The 21,833-nt window shown below is 52.4% G+C and overlaps 1 protein-coding gene across 1 annotated transcript; it reads right to left on the bottom strand.

Annotated features, from left to right (window-relative positions):
- Window positions 1-17,254: 17,254 nt before the first annotated feature.
- On the bottom strand, window positions 17,255-20,261 carry AIP (aryl hydrocarbon receptor interacting protein). Its single transcript, XM_006276884.4, has 6 exons — window positions 20,119-20,261; window positions 19,413-19,598; window positions 18,858-19,046; window positions 18,371-18,547; window positions 18,115-18,256; window positions 17,255-17,959 (listed from the first exon to the last, which is right to left on the bottom strand). Exons 1-6 carry the CDS (start codon window positions 20,215-20,217, stop codon window positions 17,754-17,756), a joined length of 999 nt encoding a protein of 332 aa, XP_006276946.2. The 5' UTR covers window positions 20,218-20,261; the 3' UTR covers window positions 17,255-17,753.
- Between the last annotated feature and the right edge of the window lie 1,572 nt (window positions 20,262-21,833).

The raw sequence follows: 21,833 nt of genomic DNA, 5'->3' as shown, positions 1-21,833 counted from the left end.
CAACTCACTGCATCCGGCACTCCTCCTTCATCAGTTCATCTGCTATACAAACATTTTCATCAAATCAAACCAAAAATTACCTCATAGAACTCATTTACTTTTCTTTCCCTTTCTTCTGGTGCCCTGACCTTTTGACTTTGGCTTCTTCACATGTCCCTTTTATGAGAACAGGGCCCAGCTTCTTTCTTAACTCTAACTAAAATCTTCAGTGAACCTTCTTTCCCCCAGCATGGAGCTTGAGATGGGACGAAAAATGGGTGGAACAGAAGAAGGAACAGAGGTGGAACAAATGTTAATATGTATGAGCCAAGGTGTATAAAATTGGAAAAAACTAATGTTCAATGCTGCTCCCTGTGTTCATAAACTGGGTGTCTGTGAGGAAGCTTGCCCAAAGCTGTTGCCATTCTAAATAAAGCTGTTGTGAGCAATGTGTGCTGGTGTTTGCTCCCTGCTTGCTCTGGCTAATAAGTAACAGGATCCATAAGCAATTGGATCATCATCTCCCTAGTCATTGGGCGCTGCATGGAGTCGGGGTCCTTCAGTTTACTTAGGTTTTTGGGAGAGTGAGTTGCTCCTTGCTCTGGCTGGTTCTGGTCCCAGAAGTTCCCGAGGTGTGCACCTTCTTCTCAAAGGTCTTCCCTTCTGGCAGGCTCTGCTGATTTTTTCCCACGCTGGGGACGCTAAATACCAAGTTCTCTTGGTGTCTACCTTTAAATTGCCCACTCCTTGCTGTGGGCCAATCAGGGCTGGTTCCCCAAAGCACATGTCATCATGCTCCTGGGATTGCCTGCAACTTTGTTTTTCTGAACTCTAGAGCTGCACTGCATGTCTGGACCTGGACCGGTGAGTTCCTGGCTGGCATGGCCGGTCCTGTGGAAGCATGAGAGAAGCTGGGCCCCTGCCCTTGCTCCCCCCACTTCCCCTTAGATAAGTAGGTGGGGGAAGCCACCTTTTCAATGTTTTCTGTAGTTGTCCTCCTGGGGCAGTGACAGGTGTTCTCAGATCTGGATCTTTAAAACTTTGGGACAGGAAGTTAGTGGTTATGTTTTGCTTCCTTGGCCAGTGTTCTACTGTGCAACAAAAAGGTTTCAGAGCTAATGCCCACTGCATTATCCAGTTATTGTTGAATTTAGTGTCCTGCAGCCATTTCAGTCGGGCATGGTTAGTAATTAGGGTAAACTTCTGCCCCAACATGTAACAACAAAAATGTGTCATGCTCCATTTTATAGCTAGATATTCTCTCTTTATCATGGAGTATCAGGTTTCTAGGGCTAACAGTTTCCAACTCACATAGGCAATCAGTTGGTTTTCCCTCTTTATTAGCTGTGCGAGCACCGCTCCCAGCATGATGCCAGTGGTATCTGCCTGCAAAAAAAAAAAAAGGGGCTTTCTAAAATTGGTGGTAAAAGGCACAGGGTGTTGGCAAAGGGCTTCCTTAACTTGTTCAAAACCCTGCCTGGTGACTGGTGTCCATTGGAGGCAGTCCTTTCTTCTGGCCTTTTGTTAGCTTGGTCAGGGGTGCGGCTATATCTGAAAACGGTACAAATTTACGGTAATAATCTGTTAGTCCCAAGAACACCCTCAGCTGCCTCATAGTGTTTGGAAGTTGGTAAGATTGAATAGCTTCCACTTTGTCAGTTAAGGGTCTGATCTGGCCCTGCCCTACTTGGAATCCTAGGTATTTAGCCTCCCATTGTCTACCAAACACTTTTTTGGATGTGCGGTTAAACTAGCTGCCCAGATTTCCCCTATGACTTCTCTTAGACGTTGTACATGCTGGTCCCATTGTTCTGAGAAAATTATCATGCCATTTATGTAAGCAGTAGCATAGGCCTGGTGGGGTGTTAGAAGTTGATCCATGAGCCTCTAAAAAGATGTAACTGCCCCGTGTAACCCAAAAGGCATCTGGGTGAATTGGAATAAGCCCCACAGGGTATCGAAGGCCGTCTTCTCTTTATCCATCTGGGCTGTAGGTATCTTCTAGTACCCTTTCATAAGATCGAAGGTCTATATTAATCTAGTCTACCCTATCTTTTCTAGCATCTCCTCTATCTGTGGCATGGGGAAGGTGTCAAAAGTAGACACGGAGTTTACCTTCCTAAAGTCAATACATTGTATAGTACCATCTGGCTTTGGTATGATCACCATTGGACTTCTCTGTGGGCTTCAGGACTCCTCAATGATCCCCCTTTTCCTCATGTGCTCTAACTCCACCCATACGGGCTCCAACAGGTGTTGGGAAAAATGCCACCAGTGCTCTTGGACTACACAACTCGGAGGGGTGAAAGTCAGTAATTTTGTGCTCTACTCCCTTGTGCCTTCCCTGGCTTCTCAGTAAATACATCTCCAAATTCATGTACTAGCTGTTGCAGCTGGGCCACTTGGAGTCCTGTGAGCTGTTCTCCCATATTTGGTACTCTGTCCCCTACCTTGGGTTTTTCTCCATTCCCTTCTGGACCTAATTCTGCCTTGTCAGGCAGTGGGCTCATAAGTCACCCCTCTGGCTCTACCCATTTCTTTAGGAGACTAATGTGGTAGATCTGGAACTGGTTCTTCCGTCCTGGTCATTCAATTTCATAGTTTACCTAGCCAACTTTCCTGGCTACTCAGAACAGCCCTTGTCACCTTGAGAGTAGCCTACTCGCACTATCAGGCAGGAGTACCAATACATGATCCTCCACTTGGAATTTCTTCTCTTTTGCCTTCCTGTCATAACTCTATTTTTGGTGGCTCTGACTCTCTTGTAACCATTCCCAAGCAATCTGCCTGACTTGGTCCAACCATTCCTACAACTCTCTGACATACTGCAGGGCCCTAGTGCTTGTTTGTTCATTACCTTGCCAACCCTCATACATAACATCTAAGAGACCCTGGGGCCAATGGCCGTACATCAACTTGAAGGGAGAACATCCTGTCAAGGCCTGAAGGGTCTCTCGGATGGTGAATAACAGGAGTGAGATCTGTAAAACCGACTTCCTTGGATCCCCTTGAATACAAACATGAATCATGCCCTTCAGGGTTCTATTGAAGTGCTCTATGAGCCTATCTGTTTGAGGATGATAGAGGGACGTGCACAAGTGTCTTATTCTTAAGGGTACACATATGTCCATTAGTACCCTGGACATTAAATTTGTTCCTTGGTCTGCCAGTATGTCCTGTGGAATCCCCGTCCTTGAAATCCATTTGGTTAGCTTTTCCATCACCTTTGAGGTGGTGATCAGCCAGGGAATAGCTTCCAGATACTGGGTGGCATAGTCAGTGAAGACTAGGACATATTGGTATTCTGCTGCACTTTTTGGAAAAGGTCCCATGATATCCAAGGCTACTTTCTCAAACAGTGTCTCTACCAGGGGCATGGGAAACAATGAGGCTTTAAGAGGTATGAATTTGGATGCTTTCTGACACTCTGGGCATCTCTGACAGAAACGCTCCACCTGTTTGTATACATCTGGCCAGTACACCCATTGTAGTATCCTAGCAGTCTTCTTATTCCTTCTGAGGTGTCCCCCCATGGGAAATGTAGAGGCAATATGTAATAGCATTTATCGATACCTTTGGGGGACTAGAACCTAGGCTGCTTCCTCCCCTTCTATCCACCCCTGGTTGACTCAATATAGGATCCCGTCTCTCACCTCAAAGTGGGGGTAACCATGGGCCAAGTCTGGGCAGACTATCTCACCTTCCATCTTTGCTATTTCATCTTCATATATGTGGCGGAATGTGGGCTCCTCTGCCTGTTCTTCTCAAACTGTCCTTCTTTGATGGTCTTATCCAGGTCTAAACCCTGTCGTGTTCTTCCTTCTCTGCAGATTCTGGCTCATTGTTCATCAGCCCTTCTGGTTGTTGCTCTACTTCCTTCCTGGATTGTGTACCCTGTCCTTTGCCCATAGCCTGGTTGAGCACTGCAGGGAAGCAGGGCCAGTCCTAACATAGGACAAGGCAACTTTTGAGTGATCCCCACCAGCAACTCTTCCATCCTCCCCATGATGGTTAAGGGAAGATGCCATTTTGAGTATGTGTAGGATTCCCCATGCATGCACAGCATGCTAACCAGGTTATTCTCTGTGCCCAGTTGTGATGACACCAAACCTGCTTTCAGAAGAATCTGGGCACACTGGGAATCAATGACAGTGGGGATGATCATAGTACCAATCTTGACATCCACCATTGGCTTCAGGGTTCCTGAGGTTCATCATGGGTGCTGTCCTGAAGTCGCTCATTCTGATGTCATAGTATCTCTTTCCCCTTGTCATTCCTCACACATCCACTGGTGACAATACCAGCTGATAAGTCCTGGGGTCCCACATCTGTAGCACAGTAGCTCCTGGGGTTCTAATTTTCTAAATGGATGGGTGGGCCCCGGGAAGGGTGGGGTGGGGAGGCTCCCCTTTCTTAGTTGGGGAGGAGGATTTCTCCACCCACTTAATGGTTGTTGGTCTTGTCTTGATGGCTTTTCCTTGTCTGTTTTTCCCTTTGGCAGCAGAAAGGGCCGCTGCTAATTGTAAGGCTTCTTCTAACATCTGAGGTTGATGCTGCCATACCCATTTTTGTATGTCTTCCTCTAAGTCTTCCAGGAACTGCTTTAGTGTGAAGATCCCTAGAAATTCAGCTTGGGACTTTCCTTTTGGTTTAATCCACTGGTCTATTAGATTGCACAGGAGCTGTGCTAGAAGTCAAGGTTGGTGTTATTTCTTTCTCTTCTTGGCCTGGAATTGCTGCTGGTAATATTCTGGGGAAATTTCTAGCTGGTACAGGATGGCCACTTTCACCTTCCTGTAATCCATAGCCTCATGCCTTGACAATGCCCTGTAGGTGGCTTGGATGGGGCCTATTAGGGCACTAGTTGCCCAGCCCACTGGACCTTGTCCCATCTTGCTGACAAGGCCACCCCTGCGAACTGTTCTAAATAAGCCTCCATATGGTCTTCCGTTGTCATCCTTGGCAGCTTTAGCTCCTTGGTAGCATGACTCATGGCCACTTGCTGGGCTTCAAACTTCTCTCTCAGTTCTTGCTGTCTTGTCAAGAGCATGGTCTGGGCATCAGCTACTTTGGTCCTTACCCTGGTGAGTTCTTCCATCTGGGCCTGTTGTCCGTGCAGCAACTGGATCACCAGCCCATGTGCCTGCTGCCAATCTTGGGGTGGGCTGAGGCCCACTGGCCCTGGGTCCACATCCATGTTGAGTCACTCTCTTATCCTTGGTCATGGCTTCAAGGTTCCCGGCCAATGCACCACTGTGAGTAGGCTGTATTCTTCTGCTTTGGAATTGCATCAGGTTAGTCTGACCTACATCTCTACCTCTCACTTACCTGCCTTGCTTTGATGGAACATGGATGTTCAGGAGGATGGATGTCCTTGACTGGATGATCAGCTTGACCCATGGCAGTTCTTTTGCAGGGCTCCACCTCCCCTGCACCTTTCTTTTTGGGCTGTTGGTCACTATTCTCCACAGATTGTGATTGGAGACTTTTCTTTGCCTCTCTCCCTCCCATTTTCAACTCACAGCATCTAGTTCTCCTCCTCCGTCAGTTCATCTGCTATACAAACATTTTCATCAAATCAAACCAAAAATTAACTCAGGGAAGCCATTCACCTTTCTTCCCCTTTATTTTGGTCCCCTGACCTTTTGACGTTGGCTTCTTCACATGTCCCCTTTATGAGAAGAGGGCTCAGCTTCTTTCTTAACTCTAACTAAAATCTTCAGTGAACCTTCTTTCCCCCAGCATGGATGCACCAAATCAAAGAAAGGGTCTCTTAGCCTTGGTCCTTGATCCCCTCTTTTCCTTTACAAACCACAAGTTATGAATGAATCCATCAGGCTTCCTTTCCCTCTTCTTGGGCACCCTATACCCTGGACTTGAGGTCCCTGCTTGGTTCTCCTCACCAGCAGGACATAAAAGACCCTTTTCTTTAGTCTAGCTGCCTCAGTTTCTCTCTCACTCCCCACTCTTCCCATCAGGCTGGCTTGCTTTCTCTCTTCCCCTCCCGTCTTTATTTGGCTGGCTAGCACCAACTGTTCCCCATGGGAGTTCTTCCTCCTGGGGTCTCAACTCAGGGCTTCTGCATGGATGACCCTCAGTCACCCCACCCCCGTCCATGTTTATTTAGCTTTTTGAGAGAGTGTTCCTTGCTTGGGCTGGTCCTGGTCCCAGCAGTTCCCAAGGGTCTGGCATGCACCTTCTCCATCTGAGGTCTTCCCTTCCAGCAGGCTCCGCTGGTCTTTTAAAAAACCCAAACAAAAAACCCCAAAAGAAACAAACAAAGAACAAACACACAAACAAACAAACAAATGCCACCATTGAAGACTCCTGGTTTAAAAGGGAAATGAAAGCAGCTATAAAAAACATTTATAAATATATGTGTACAGTCACACAGCAAGTGATAAAAGGAAGTTGCTAGCAATAGCTAGAAACCAGAAGTTAGGAACTGTAGAAAACTGTTTGGGGCAAGTAAAGCATATAAAGAATCTCTGGCCAGGAAAGAGCAATTAAAAGAGGGCTTTTAAAATTACATTAGAAGCAAAAGGTGTCCAAACAATCATAATTTTCCAATATGAGATGAAAATGCTAAATTGCCAGTTCAGATCCAATTTGTTCTCTTTCCAAATGCCCAAGGATGAGACATTTTCCATTCAGCAGTAGCAGGGAAAAATGTAAACAACCCAGCATGCTTAGATTAAAAGATTCTGCATAACTTGCATACAACAGGTTTAAAAGGCCTGGTAACAGGTGAGCATCTGGCCACTAAACTGCTGGGCTAAACAGGGGAGCTGGCACCACATCTTCTTGTAGCAGTTTATCAAAGGAAAGGGTGGTATCTATAGATTGAGAGTGTTCAAGGCATCTAGCACCAGGTAAGGGCTGGCCAGAACTGCAAATCCTACATGCAGGTGGGCATCTCTCCAGCCCAGTCAGGTGTCCGAGGCCTGGAGAGAGGTGGGATGCAAGTGTACGGTGGTGCCTGCTCAGAAGGCTGGCTTTGTGCATCTTGCCTTGTGTTGCCTGACTTCCCTGACACTATATAGGAAACTGGGGTACCTCACTCAAGGCTGAGGGTCCCACTGGGCAGCAGGACACCGAAACACCAGGCACTGCACTGCCTTGAATCCATGATGTGTTGTAGGACTAGATCCAGAACCAAACCTGGGCATCACAGGGCCCAACTTCTATGTGCATGGCTCCCAGTCTAGAACTGAGGACTCCCAGCCAGGAGGCCTTGACCACCAAACAACAAAACATCTTAAGGGATGCCCCCTATCCCTACTGGGAGTACGAATCACTGGACAGTCAGGATTGCAAGGTTTATTGGGTCATAGCAAGCACAACGGAGCATGGCTATGCCACCCAATATCTAGGGCACTCACATGGGGCTATGCTCTGCTCCCAAAAGCCCTTCTGTACTTTATTCACTGTTTGTTTATATTTTATGTTATACAGATCTTAGAGCAGGGATCAGGACAATCTGGGTTGTCCTGATCTGCAGGGATCAGGGTTTTCTGTTTCCCATGGAAAAACCGAATAAAATGCAGGTTTTCCCCCTTACTGAAGTAAAACACAGACTTTTCATTTTAGCAGAGAAACCCGTGGATTTTGCAGTTTTGCAGCAAGCTCTCTGCAGGCTGGCAGAGTTCCAGCCTGCAGGGGACTGGGAAGGAACGGGAGAAAGGTGGTCAGGGGGCTTCATGTGAATGTGCATGTATAGGCACATGGCCCCAGGCAGTCTGGAGAGCAGCTCTTCAGGTAAATTGGGGGGGTGGGGGGAGGGATTGAGGCTTCCATAGGGAGGAGGGGAGTTGGGTAGGACAGAGGCTGAGGCTGAGGCTAGGGCTGGGGTTGGGCCTGCTGCCCTGCTGGGCAGCATATGGGGCTTGGGGCCCAGGGCTGCAATGCACAACCACAGGGCCCCAGCAGGGAGCAGGATGGGGCTGCAGGCAGCTTGTCTGTGGAGTGGGGGTGGGGGGTGGAGCCAGCTCCCCACCACTGCGCGTAATCCCAGGGGGCAGGGGGGGGCATGTGCCCCCCAGACCTGTGCACAGGGCAGAGGCAGGGTGGGTGTGCGCTGCAGGCTTAGGTTCCTATGCTACTACCCTCCTCCGGGGCCTCCACAGCCTGGCAGGTGTGACCCAGTGCTGTAGGGCAGTGGGGCCATGCAGGAAAGCTGCTTGCAGTTGGGAGCTCCATGCTGCCCTGGCACATGCTGGGCAGTGGAGGCCACAGGGGAGGGCAGCAGGGTGGGAGCCTGAGCTTGCAGAGTGCAACTGCCCCTGCCCTGCACACAAATCTGGGGGGGCACAGATCCTCCCTGCCCCTCAGGAGTGCATGCTGTGGCAGGGAGCTGGCCTCACCTCTGCCTGAGCCCACAGCAGGCAGGCAGCAGGTGGGGAGCCGGCTCCATGCTGCTGCCTTCTACTGGGGGCAGGGGGTTGTGGACCCAGGTCCCTATAGCCCTGGCAGCTGGAGGCCCCTTCAGCAGGCTGGGGGGGGCAGGGGCTGTGGGTCAGGGGCAAGGGGCACCAGCAGGGCTGGAGGGCTTGTGGGAAGGAGTGAGGGGCATCTGTAGGGCTGGGGTGAGGGGGCGAGGGGCAGAAGCAGGGCTGTGGGGGGTGGGTGAGGGGCACCAGCTAGGCTGGGGAAGGGGTGTGGGGAACCTTTAATCATGGATTTTGGGGGTTTTATCAGAGAATTTGCAATTTTTTATCAGGGAAAACCAGGATCCCTGCTCATCAGCTGCCTGCCCTATCCATGAATCTTCAATCAAGCTTCTTTTTTCCCTTCATTCTGCCACAGCACATTTGTGTTTCACCTGAAGGGAAACATCTCAAGAGGAGGTGGTGGAGCATCTCCCTCCCTTACACAGTGAGCAACAGGGGGAGTTGAACCCAGGTCTCCCATGCTCTGGGTGTATACTCTGTGATGCTGTTGTAAACAGAAGGTGGCCTTGCTTCTCCTCTGAAGAGGTGTTAAAATGAAAAGGTAGCTGCCATTATCACCCTATGGAGCCATGGACAGATTACTGCATGGGCCAGTGGGGCCTGGGCCCAGGAGCCCCTGCCAACCAGAGGCCCCGCTTGTGGCTCACTCCTCATTGGCAGGGAAGCGAAAGCTGCAGTTTCAAACCTGGTACTGTTTTTGGCTCTAGGCTTGTGGGCAGCAAGCAGCTGGGCTCCCAGGGCCTCTTAGCCAATCAGTGGCAGGGAGACAAAAATGGCACCAAGTTTGAAACTGTGGCTTTCACTTCCCTACCAATGAGGAATGAGCTGGAAGTGCAGCCCTTCCAGAAATCAGCAAGGGGGGGGAAGCAAAGTAAAGGTGTTGCCCCTCACGTGGTCAGAAGCACAGCTAGGCAGCCAGCTTCCTGCTGGTAAGTCTGTGGGGGGGGGGAAGGGACATGGGGGAGAGAAGGGGTGTGGGGGGGTGTAGATTGAGGCCCCCACAGTGAGGGAAGGAGTGGGGCAGGGGCAGGCACTGCCCAGCCATGGCAGTGAATGTGACCTTGGGGTTGGGAGCGGGACAAAGCTGTGGGTGGTTTGTCTGGTAGGCAGGGGGGAAGGGGGTAGGGATGGAGGGAACAGGTCTCCTGCTACTGTACACACCCCTGGGGGAGGTATGGGGGGTATGTGCCTCACAGACTTGTGTGTGGGGTGAGGGCAGAGGCAGGCTGCCTGCTGTAGGCTTGGGGCCAGGGGCTGCACTGGCTTCTTCCCGGTGGAGGGGGCTGGGCTGGGTGTGGGTCAGGCTTAGTGGGGTGGCTGGTAGCAGTGGTGCTGGGAGGGAGGCTATGGGGAATTTTGGGGTGGCTGTAGTCCCCTAAGCCTTCCCTACCATTCCCCCTGGTTGGAGCAGTCTGCTCTGCTGTCTTTCCCTTGGGAGCCTCGAATATAGTGCCCTGAGCAGGGGCAGCGCTAGGAGGATCTTGGGGAGTTTTGGAGGATTATAGCTACCCTGAAATTCCCTGAAGCCACCCCTCCCAGCACTGCCACCCACCCCACTGAGCCCAACCCACTCCCAGCCCTGGCCCAACCCCCGCTGCTGGGAAGAGGCTGGTGCAGCCCCTGGCCCCAACCCCACAGTGGTCAGCCTATCCTTGCCCCATTCACCAATCTGGGGGGGTACATGCTCCCCGTGCCTCCCCTGGGGGTGTGCACAGCAGTGGGGAGCTGCCCCCCTTCCTCACCAGCCTGTGGCCTCTGGAATCTCATCACCCTGTGCCCATGGCTCTCTTCTGCTCCTGGCCCACCTGGCCCTGGGGTTGCATTCACTGTCCTGGCTGGGCAGCACCTGCCCCTGCCCCTGCCCCACTCCCTCCCTCACCATGGGGGCCTTGATCTGACCTACCCCCATGCCCCTTCCCTCCCACATACCCCCCCCTCCCCCACAAATTTACCAGCCAGGCACTGCTCTCCAAGCTGCCCAGCTGCATTCCTGGACGCGTGCACGTGGCATTTATTAATTCGCTATGCCAGCCAAAAAAAGCCAGTAGCTGATAATGTTCGTTCTTTTTATTGGTGCCAATCCAATACGTGACTGATATATTGATGCACCTCTAGAGAAGGCCCCCAATTTTGTGTTTGCCCAGGGCCCCAATAAATCTTAATCTGCCTGTGCCTGGAGGGTGCCCTACTGGGCAGGTAGGTGAAAGAAGGCTTTGTCAGGAAGGCAGGAATGAGGTGCCTGACTGTTCACTGCTGTAAAGCCTGCAGCACTCCTGGGCACAAATAGAACTCCAGACATCTGGGGGACTTTAAGGTTGAATGCCAAGGTGCCCACAGGGTTCAGGAAACTGCAGCTGAGCAAGGGTAACTCTGGATGTGGGCACCTAAGCTCTTAATTGGACTTGGCTCTTAGTCCTCTGAAAACACACATCAGTCCAAGAAGGACTGAAGACTGTGGCTAGTGTTCAGCCATGGCCCAAAGGGGACTCCTCACCTGAAATAAAGGGTGTTGCATTACTGCTGTATATGGCATTGTGTGATGGTGCCTACAGGAGGGTTCAGAGGAGAGTCAAATGAGCAACAGGAGGACCTGGGACATGCTTGACAGAGAAGCCACTCCAGGTACTACAGGTGTTTCACATATTAGAGGCAGCTGGGATAAACTCACTTGCACTCAGCACCTACATGGAATCAGGAATTGGGCTAAAAAGGCCAGGCACTGAAGTTTGTCAGATGAAGTTGAAGAGCAAAAGCAAGGTGCAGATATTTAACAGGGAATGATGTGTGTTCCTGGGCTGTGGTGAATTTCCATCACTGGGTGTCATTACACTAAGGTTGAATGGTCTCCAAAAATGCTGCTCAATTCCAGGTAGAAGCGGCCTCAGAGCTGTTTCCTGGCTTGTGCCAGCTGTTGCACAGGATAGCTACAGTGAACCAATCTGGCCAAATGACTTATGAATTGGTTTCTGGGTCTGAGGACTTTGGGGTGTAAGTGGCAAGAGGACAATAGGACAGCCAAATCCCAGAGGAGGGGTATGGGCATGGAAGAGATGTGGGCTAAATGCATAGGCTAGCTATGATGCACATGAAACTGGTTAGGCAGTGCCTGTTGAATAAGCTCCCCAGCTGATACCGATGAGCCCTCTGAAGCCAGGGGATGCTGTTCTAATAACCACAACCTGGAAGCCTCTCAGGAGTGGAATAGCTGCAGCCAACACCTCTCCAGACAGACCACTTGTCCTTAACCAATCAAAAAGTTATGAAAACCAGGGTTCAGAGTGTCTCAGTGAATACTTTTATGTGGGTGCTGCCCACCTAACTTCTGAGATGCTGCCGTGGGGTGATTCAGAATGCCTTGATCTAGAGCTGAGCGCCCTACACAGCCAGTGCTGATGTTTGTCACTTGTTCTGCCACAGCTGGGCCACTGAGCAGTCATGAGCACAGAAGCAATGGACCAGGAGGGCAAGAGGTAGCCTGCCACTAAAGAGCAACTTATGCTGGAGTTACCGGATATAGCTTGTCTTGTCTGTGAAGGACCCAGGATTGGGAGAAAATCTTTACAGACGAGCCCTAAATCGTGAAAGCACAAAGGCATGAAGAAATTTTATGCATTTAGATACTGGCTCTTCCAGTTGTGAACTGAGTAGGATGTGCTGCCATGCAAGCAACCAGCATAAAACTAAACAAACACCATAGCCTGAAAAAGCCTCCAGAGTATCTTACTGTATTTTCCATTTATAATCATACACTTAGCACACTTCAGAATTCTCCATGAAAGACAAGTGCCCTTGGTGTTAAGGTTGCATATAAGCATACTTCCTGCTGTTTTATTCCTCCCCAAACATGGATTTTAAGGCCAGAACAGCTTGTTGCTACTCCCTGTTCCAGTGGTCTTCAAACTTTTTGGGGTCACGCACCTCTTAAAATTTGCTATGCTGCTGTGTATACCCAGGATCTATATATCATAGGGTTATATAACCTAGTATACCATGATATAGCTACAACCGCTTTGTAACCTCTGACAACTGTAGAAGTTCGGTGGAACTGTTTTTCACCTTTCTTTTTCTTCCTTTCCCCTCATTTTTATTTCTCCATTCCCTTCCACTTTCCCAATCCTTTCCCTTACCTACTGTTTGGAACAGGGTGGGCAAAATGGCAGCTTTGGCCAGTGTTTGGACTCCATTTCCCAGGAGCCTCTGCCTGTGTGGCTGGGGCTGGCTTCCATAGAGACCCAGCAGCAGCCACACTGATAGCGCAAGGCCAGGGTTTCTGTGGAGACTGGCCCCAGCAGCACTGGCAGGACGGAGAGCCAAGGCAGAACTGTGATCTGTTGCCTGCATGCTCCGGGCAGGGACTTGCAGGCAGCAAATCGTGGCTTTCCCCTAGTTCTTTGCAGTTGTGATAGTGTGGTCTGGAGCCGGGGCAGAGCCATGATCCGCTGCCTGAAAGCCCCTACCCAGAGCATGCAGGCTGCAGATCGCAGCTCTGCCCTGGCTCTGGACTATGCTGTTACCACTGAAAAATCCCAGCTGGGCTCCAGAGCAGCTCCCCATCCTGCCAGCAGGGGTGATGTGGGAGGAAGCTTGGGGGGGCTATAGCTATCCCAAAATTCCCCATAGCCCCCACATGAACACCCTTCCTAGCACTGCCGTGGCTGCCCACCCCACACAGGTGGCAGCAGCTGAGCCCACCCCACTCCTGCCCACAGCACAGCTCTCCACCCCCGGGAGGAGGGTGGTGCTGCTGCTGCTGCCTGCCAGCACTGCTGGGGCTGGTCTCCATGGAAACCCTGGCACTGTGGCTGCTGCTGGGGTCTCCATGGAAACCGGCCCCAGCTATACAGGCAGGGGCTGCTAGGAAATGGGAGTCTGCTGCCAGTTGGATCCGACCTGTGGACCAGACTTTACTTGCCCCTTGTTTAGAAACTTGCCGAGTACTCACTGGCCTCATGTGACTTCCTGCACAACGCAGGCCTTTGCTTCTGTTTCAAGCAGACATTTTTGGAAAACATTTATTTTTCATTTATTAATTGTCAGTGATTGAGAATCTGCCCCTGCTTGAGTAAATTGTTCTAGAGAGGATTAATTCCTCTCAGTGATAAAAATTTGGGCCTTGTTTTTAGTCTGAATTTGCCAGTGTCCAGATGTTGGATCACATACTGCATACAATCTTTGTTTACAAGAATGAAAGGCCTTCCTAGAGTCTGGTAAAAGCATCAAAAGTAATTGCTTCAAAGCTCTCTGGCCAGGTACAGACATTACTTTTATCCGTATAAGTGACTGGAAACTGGTCTACACCCATAACAGAAGTTCAGCACACAAACTGGTTGAAAAATGGCAGAACCCTGTCTTACAATTTGCACCTCCCACCTCCCAAAGGGCAAATGTGTGTTCTTTTTACTACCAATATAAACTATGAGCATTTACAGACTGCTCTGGGAGGCGGGGGGGGGGGGGGGGGGGGGGGGGAAGGGCACTTTAATTAGTTCAGCTCTGAAAGCCATGCTAATTAAAGTGCCTAGAGCTTCACATGTATCAGTGTCACTGCACTGAATAATGGTGGTGGGGGGCTTTGAACTAAAGCTTTTCAAACAGCTTTAAAGTGCCCCGCCACCATTTTTCAGTGCAGGGACACTGATACATATGACGCTGGAGTCTGCTGGGGTGTAGTAATTACCACGCTGCAGACTTGATTGAGTCTGCTCCAATGTGCTGTAATCAGAGCAGCCTCCCAGAAGCCCTATGCCACTTACAAAAAACTGTGTAACCTAGATCAATTCCACCCGAGGCTTTTTGAATTTCTGTACCTAAACTTTAAGAAGCATGCATACAGCATGGCTTAGATAAGTCACAAACCATGGTTGGCTTGAAGAGGCATAAAGCCAAGATAGGAACAAGCTGCTATAAAAAAAAAATCAATAGGGAAAAGCAACCTCTGGAATTAGGTTTTGCAGCTACTTAACTCTGGTAGTGCTAGGGAAAGGATGAAGAAGGTGATAGAACTGATCCCCAAGTCTCATTGCAGTTTCTGGTTTTGACCCTAGCCTTTTTGTGGCCTCAGCCAGACTTTCGGGGTGACTGTAGCCTCAGATCGTGTGTTCCCTGCCCTAGAATTCCTTGCAGGAGGTATGGCAGGGACACTTGTCAGTCAAATGCTATTTTACACGTTTACTTTTTCTGCTGTTCTCATTGATGTCCGTTAAGTGGCAGCACATGAATGACCCTGTTTCTTTAGGAGTCTTCCCTCCCTTCCCCCTTCTCTTGTCTCTTGCCATCATATGTTTGGGATTTCAGGCCTTCCAAAGTTCATGGTTCTGCACCCATATAAGTTGCTGACTTGCCACTTGGAGGCAAGTCCTTTAATGCCTCAGTTAATTTCTTAAGCTAAATCGTATTTCAAGAGGTCAGCTCTCCAGAGCCTCAGAGGCTGCCCACTCCAGGAACAGCATGGGATGGGAGTGACCAACCCCAGCAAGGAGGACAGGTGGATTCCACCTATTAGCCAGATGGATGAGTGGACACTTCCCCTTAGGATTAAATGTGTGGACTGCCCTTCTCCAGAGCTGGGAAGCCTGCCCCTGGAGTACCACACTCTGCACAGGAAGCTGCTACTGAGTGTCACAAACCCAGCCAGTGCACCTCTCCGGTAGTGTAGACTGGTGGAGTGGGAAGAGGAACTCTTACCATGGGAAACATATCCTATTAGCATATTGTCTATGGAATCTTCCATAGCCAGGCAGGTGCCAGCTCTGCCATTGGGTAAAAAGGATGATCTTTGTGGTCTTTCCTAGCCAACAACTACAGAGATAAACATCTCAAATTCAGTTAATCTCAGGAAGAGCACCCTAGTTTGAATGTTATCTGAGATGGGATACTTGGGCATCAGAGTTCCCTTTCATCTAGGACAGGATACTCCTCACATGGCTCCCCTGCCCACCCCTTCTATTTGTCTTGGAAGGGCTACACGGTGTGGTCCCTTTGGCTCCTCCATTTCTGGGATGAGAGATGCAGAGGGATCTCCATGTGGGCATTGCAATCCTCCCCTCCCCCCAACCTGGGACAATATGCAGGGGGTTCCCCACGTGGGAAATTGTGCCTTCCCCCTTGCCTGGGATGGGATATATGGGGGTTTACTGCATGGGCATTGCAGTCCCCCCCACCAAGCTTACCCTGGAACATCTGTCTCCTCCTGGCCTAGAATGGGATACATGAGGGCATCCTCTCCCACACCCAAAGTCACTCCAGGGTACTGTTGGACAAAATTGACCATCTGATTACTGGGGTGCAGGTCTGTGTCAACCTGGGGTCCTTCCTACATACCAGTTCCAGAGGAAAAGGGAAGGCCTAGGCCTAACCACCATGGAGCAAAAGGGGACCACTGTGCCTCATACCTGTTGTAGCAGTTGGGTAAGAAGAAACCTCACTTCCTTCTACACCCAACAAGTTGCCATTAACCTCAGTCAAGGAGCCTGAGACAGCCCCTACAGAGCAAGCACCAAAGTATCAACTAGGGCCAAGAGACCCTGAGAGGCAAAGCACATCCCCAAAAGGCTCTGTCACCTCCAGTGTCCCAACAGATGCTATGGGTGTATGTGTATGGGGGGTTCTGCCCTGACAAGTCAGTGCTGCTTCGGTGCAACACAGGAAACATTAGGACTGCAGGGATCAGAAAGTGGAGCCACTCATTGAACCCGTTGTCCTTATTGCTAGGTCTGGTCACAATGCCCATACAAAGCAAAATACCTGGGGCACTAGGCCCTGAGTTATCTACCCCAGCTCTACTAATGCCCTCTCCTTGGAACAGTCCTGGCCCTTTCAGACAGTCCACACAGCTATTTTCCTATTGATGCTCTGCTCTAACCATCTCAAAATGGGGACCCCAGCCCCTAACCCGCACCAGGAGCTGCCAAGGGACCCAGAGCTCCTGGAAATCCACATCCTGTGGGGACAGGAACCACAAGGACCTTTTCAAAGCGCTCCTTAGCACCACTAACCTAGCAAGCTCAAGACAAGCAGAGGCCCAGGAAAGGAGGGGCAGAGGCCAAGGCCTCCTTTGCTCTACAGCACAGAGCAAAACGCATCAGGCATTAAGAACAGTGGCTCCTGGTGAGAAGGCTGGATATCAGGACACTTGGAGTTGGTGAGCACACCCCTGCTGGTCACAGCATTCCAAAAGGCATGCTCCCTTGCTTGAACACAGTGGGGCACCTTTAAAATCCCAGTACCTGGGCAAGTTGTCACAAGAGCTTGTAGTGGACACCTGCTACTGAATAGCTGAGTACATGCCAACTCTCAGCACCTGCACCCAACATAGGGCAGCACATTTTAGAGGCATCAGACTGTGCAAACCTGGTTAGCTCTCCCTCCTTTCCTTTGGTGGTACAGCAACCCCAGGCACATTGAGAGACAGATACAGTGGTTGCTGATAGACAGCTCCTCACCCTAACTGTATATCTCACCCATCCCAGCCCCTCTCTTTCCAACTCCTTGAAGACCAGCCCTGTTTGTCAACAGCTATGTTCAGGACCTGGGGCTGCCAGCCTCAGCAACCCCTTCCTCCCAAGTCAGCCCCAGGCAAGCTGGTGTGGATGCCTGAGGCAGGGTTCCTGCCCAACACATTCAGGGTAGCTCTGTTTGGTGCCAAGTGCTGTGGTGCATGACACTGCTGTCCCTGGAGCCACTACCTCCACAGGCACAGACTGCTTTCCATGTCCTCACATGCATCCATTGTACTGAGAAGACCCAAGCCAAAAACAGGGACAGCAAGAATGTGGAGACAGGGCAGGGAAACCCCATACTGTGTGAAAGAAATTGAGACGACCACATGCGGCATGCACTGGGGACACTTTTGGGTTTGTCCAACACCTAGTCCAACCCTAGCTCAGGGCACAAGGATAAGTTCACAAAACCAGGAAGCAATGGCTGTGGTCTATCATGAGGGGCACCTGTGTAAGGATGCCAATGTAGGGTGGCAATAGGCTGAGGGTCAGAGTGAGGGATACTGGCAGAATGGGTGTTGCAGATATGTGCAATGTGATGCAAATCTGGACAGGTGAAGAGAGGGGAAAGGAGAACATAGTGACCACCCTCTCTGGCCTGGCAGTTTGTTCAGTGTGCGCAGCATGCAGATAAATAGCAGTTTATAAAGAGGCGGGGACATGGAGACTGGACTCAGGGAGGGCAAGCCAAGCCCTGACAGCGGGACAGACTGATGGGCATCGCCGGCAAAGTTCCTTCTGCTCTGGTCTGCAGGGAGTTGCCTTGGTGGCAAGGCTGCGACTGTGTCTGCTCTCGCTGACCCTCCGCAGCTTTTGGGTATAGGCATTACTGGGAGAAGATGCCCCTGAAGCGGACCTTGTCTTCACTGTCCTTCTGGCGCAAGCGGGTCTCCAGGCTGTGTAGCTCCTTGGCCACCACAGGTTCCAGTGTCGGGTCCAGAGCCAGCACCTTGGCGAAGTCAGCTTGTGCCTCAGCTGCATTCCAGACAGCAGCATGTGCCTTGCCCCGCTTGAAATAGGCCTTCACATTGTCTGTGGGGAAAGCAGGACTAAGGGGGCTGTTTTTCCCTCCTAACCCTAGCCTCTGCCCTGGTCTCCCCCAACTCAGCTAGGTGCTCCTCAACCCCAATGTGCCACCACTGCCCTACTGCCCTGGGTTCTCCCAGGCCCTTGTAGCTACTCCTTACCCTCGTACTTGTTGAGGATGGAGGAGCAGTGGTCCAGCACCTCGTAGTACTCCTGGCTCCGCAGCTTGCACTGGCAATAGTTTAGCAGCAGGGGTGTGATCTTCTGATCTAGTTCAATCCAGTCAGGAGAGCCTGGTTGCTCCTGTATCAACACAGAGAGAAGACCAGTGAGCTAGGGACAACAGAAGGTAGGACAGGAAGGATGGCATTTGGGTTTGTGGGACTGACCCAGAAGTTGTTCCTCAGCCCTTCTCACCTTCATCTGCAAGTTCTTGAGGCAGGCGATGGCATCATAGTACTTGGCAGCTGCTTCATGCACCTTACCCTGCCGGTAGAGCTCATTACCCTCCTCATGGATCAATGGCACAGCCTGCAGCTTCTCTTCGTCAGTCATGGCCCAGGGGTCCTGCCGGTATGAGCCAGGTGCCTCCACCTGCCAATCACTGCCTGTCAGGAGAGAGCCCTAACCTCGCTTCATGTGCTCACACACTGGAATGGGAAAGTCCCACTCCTATCTCTAGACATCAAACCCATCAAGCGTGAGAACCCCTGTTCCCGAGACCTGCCCCCATCCTTTGTGGCCATCCCTGTCAGCCCCAACTGCTCTCATTCCCAACCACAGCTTCCCTTGGTTCCTAGATACAGGAAAGTCTTGGGGTTTAGGTCTCCTTGTGCCCCAGCTCCAGTTATCCCTATCTGGGGTCCAGTGTCCCACTTCCACCCCACAAGTCAGGCCTCCTCACCTTGATCATCTCGATGTCGAAGATGAGGGGTTGGGGGGTTTGCTGCAGGGCATCCAGGTCTGGGTATCCCAGTGAGTGATGCTCATGCATCTGGGCTATGCCACAGCAGTGCCGCTGTCCCTCCAGGGGGTCTTTCCCTGCTGCGATGTTGCGCAGACTCTTTGACACCATTGGATACAGCAACACGTGCTGTAGGCATAGGGGAAATAGGGAGTCACCTCACACAGCTCTCAGGCTGTCTATCATGGCACAGAGAACTGGCAACCTGTAGGTAGAAACGGTTCAGAGCAGGGGTGTGGGATGGGGTGGTTGGACCAATGAAACACAGGAACTGGGTCTCCTTCCCCTTCCAAGTAATACAAAGGATAAGACGGCATGGGGCGGACACAATGCCAGGCTGAGCACAAAGGCAGCGCCAGGCCAAGCGGGGTGCCCAGCGCACGCAGTGCCAGGTGCAGGATGGACACAGGGTATGGAGTGGGCAGGAAGTGTCCCAGGGAGGGGGTGGTAGGCACAGTGCACAGGATGGCCCGGCCCGGCCCAGCCCACAGGTACCTTGGTGTCACACAAGAACTCAGCTCGCTCGCCCTCCCGCATGGTGCACAGGACAGTCTCCCAGACGGGCAGCTTGAACTTCTTGCCAATGATGAGCTCCATGGGCTTGTCATGGGTGCGGCTGTCATCCAACAGACGGTCCTGGCCCTCCCCCTGGCTCAGCAGTGTGCGGTAGTGGAAGGTAGCCTGCGTGGAGTAGCCAGTGTGCTGAGCACAGTGCTCAAGAAAAGCCTGCTCCAGGGGCACAGCCAGGGCGTGCTGGTGCCAATGGGCGGGCTGGGCTGCCAGGGGGAAGGGGACAGCTGCCCCTCCACTAAGGCAACCCCCAGTGCCGGAGCGGCGCGCGGCAGCGCGGAACACAGCCCTGACCCGGGCGGGGAAAAGCGGCGCGAGAGCCGGCAGGCCCGGCCCGGGGCCAATCAGCGCGCAGCCCCTGCAGCAACCGTTCGTGGGCGTGGCTCTATGCAAATCAATCCCGCCTCTTAATCGGGCTAGCCAATCAACACGCAGAAATAGCAGCAGCACCACCAATAGGAGCCAGGGACTGGCGGCCCGCCGCTAGAAAGAAGGACGCACACATGCGCACTCACTCGCTTAAGCTCCCTTATTCACAGCTGGCAGGTGTTGATCCGCCCGCTCGGTCTTTTCTCCAACTGGGGTTGCCGCCCCTGCGCATGTGCGCCCAGCCGGGCCCCGCGCGCCTTACCTTGGTGCCGTCCCGGAACTCCGGCAGCGGGCCCTGCACCTGCCGAATCACCCGCTTCACGATGCCGTCGGCCTGGAGCTGCGCGACCCGATCCGCCATGATGGTTGCGAGAGCGGCTCCGCCCCGCGCTTGGCTGAGGGGTTCCGCTCAGTCTTTTCCGGAAGTGGCCGACTGGTTCCGGAAAGCGACGTAGCCGCTCCCGAGCGGGCTCGGCCATTTCCGGAAGTGCTCGGCTCAGGCCGCGCGTGCGATGGGCTGGGCCGGGTGTGACTGCCTGTGAGTCAAGCCCGTCCTGCGCTAGGGGCGCGGGCGGTGTCTGGCTGCTGCCTCTTGGGGGTGGAAGGTGGCCAGGACCTGGAGCTGCAGATCCTGATCTGGGGCAGGAACCACCTGGCTGCAGCTTCCCCCCCGCCAGTGCTTCCCTGCCCTACCTACCTGCCTGGAGTGGCACAGCAGGGGCAGGAGGAGAAGGAGCCTTGGGAGCAGCGGGGAGCCAAGTGGTACCTGCCGGCGGCAGCAGTGATGGGAGCAACCCCACTTGGAAGCTGTGCACTGGCCAGGGCTGGGACTGTACAGTGGGCGTGGGTGGGAACATGGCACAGGCTGCCCTGGGCAGGTGCTGGCAGGACCGTGCGTAGTGTTGTGGAGGCAGCCGTGGGCCCAATACAATCCATTGCCGGCACCCTCCCGCAAGTAGGATCCAATCAGTTGGCAGGCCAGATCTGGCCCATGGACTATTTTTCTGACCCCTGGTGTAAGGGAAACAGTGCCCCTGAGCCATGGGGCATGCAGGGGCAGTGCCCTGCCCCTCCTCCCTCTGACAGCCTGCTGCACTGCCCCATCCCTGCTGCCCCAGCCACATCCTTGGCACCAGGCTTCGGAGGAGAGGAAACTGTCCTTGGACATCTCCCCTAATCTCTGGGGCAGGCAACCATTTTGGCTGCAGGGCTGATTCACGAGTTTTGGTGAGCTGCCAAGGGCTGCATAGGTTGCCCTGCCCTCTGACAGCTGCCCTGCCCCCTGGTCATCATTTTGGGACCAGAAGTCTCTCCCCCTAACCTTTGTGACTGGAAGTCCCCCCCCTTGCCCCCAGAAGTACTTTTGGGAGGGGGTGTGGCCTTAGAACTGAAAGTTATGCTTGGTCACCGGTCTGTGTCATAAGCAGGGATCCTGGTTTTCTCTGATAAAAAACTTCACAAATTCGCTGCTGAAAAATTGCAAATTCTTTGACAAAACCCACAAAATCTGTTATTAAAATTAAAAGCCCCCTGAAGCGCCCCCCCCCCCAGCCCTGCTGGTGCCCCTCACTGCCCCCACAACAGCCTCCACACCCTACTTGTGCCTCTTGTCCCCCCACCCACAGCCCCAGCCCCCCAACCCTGCCAGGGCTATGGGGCCAGGGTCTCAAGCCTGCAGCTCCCTGCCCCCAACAGCAGGCAGCTGTACCAGAAGCAGCATGGAGCTGGCTTCTGGCTCCCCACAGCCCTGCCGGTGCCACCAGCTATGACCAGCAACCCCGCAGTCCTGCCAGTGGGGCCCCCAGTCCCCTGCAAGCTGCACTTACCACACAGGCTGCAGAAGAGGAGTGAGGCTGAGAGCCAAGTGGAGCTGTGGCTGACTGAGAGTCTTAGGCCCCACCCTTCCCTTTCCCCTTCCCCTTCCCCTCTGGGCAGGGCGGGGGGGGTGGGGTTCCTGCCCTGTTTGCAAGCAGCTTT

The sequence above is a fragment of the Alligator mississippiensis genome, chromosome 2 (genome assembly GCF_030867095.1).
Source record: "Alligator mississippiensis isolate rAllMis1 chromosome 2, rAllMis1, whole genome shotgun sequence".
NCBI classification, from domain to species: domain Eukaryota; kingdom Metazoa; phylum Chordata; order Crocodylia; family Alligatoridae; genus Alligator; species Alligator mississippiensis.
The sequence above is the reverse complement of the archived record's forward strand: the minus strand, read 5'-3'. Positions and strand labels throughout refer to the sequence as shown.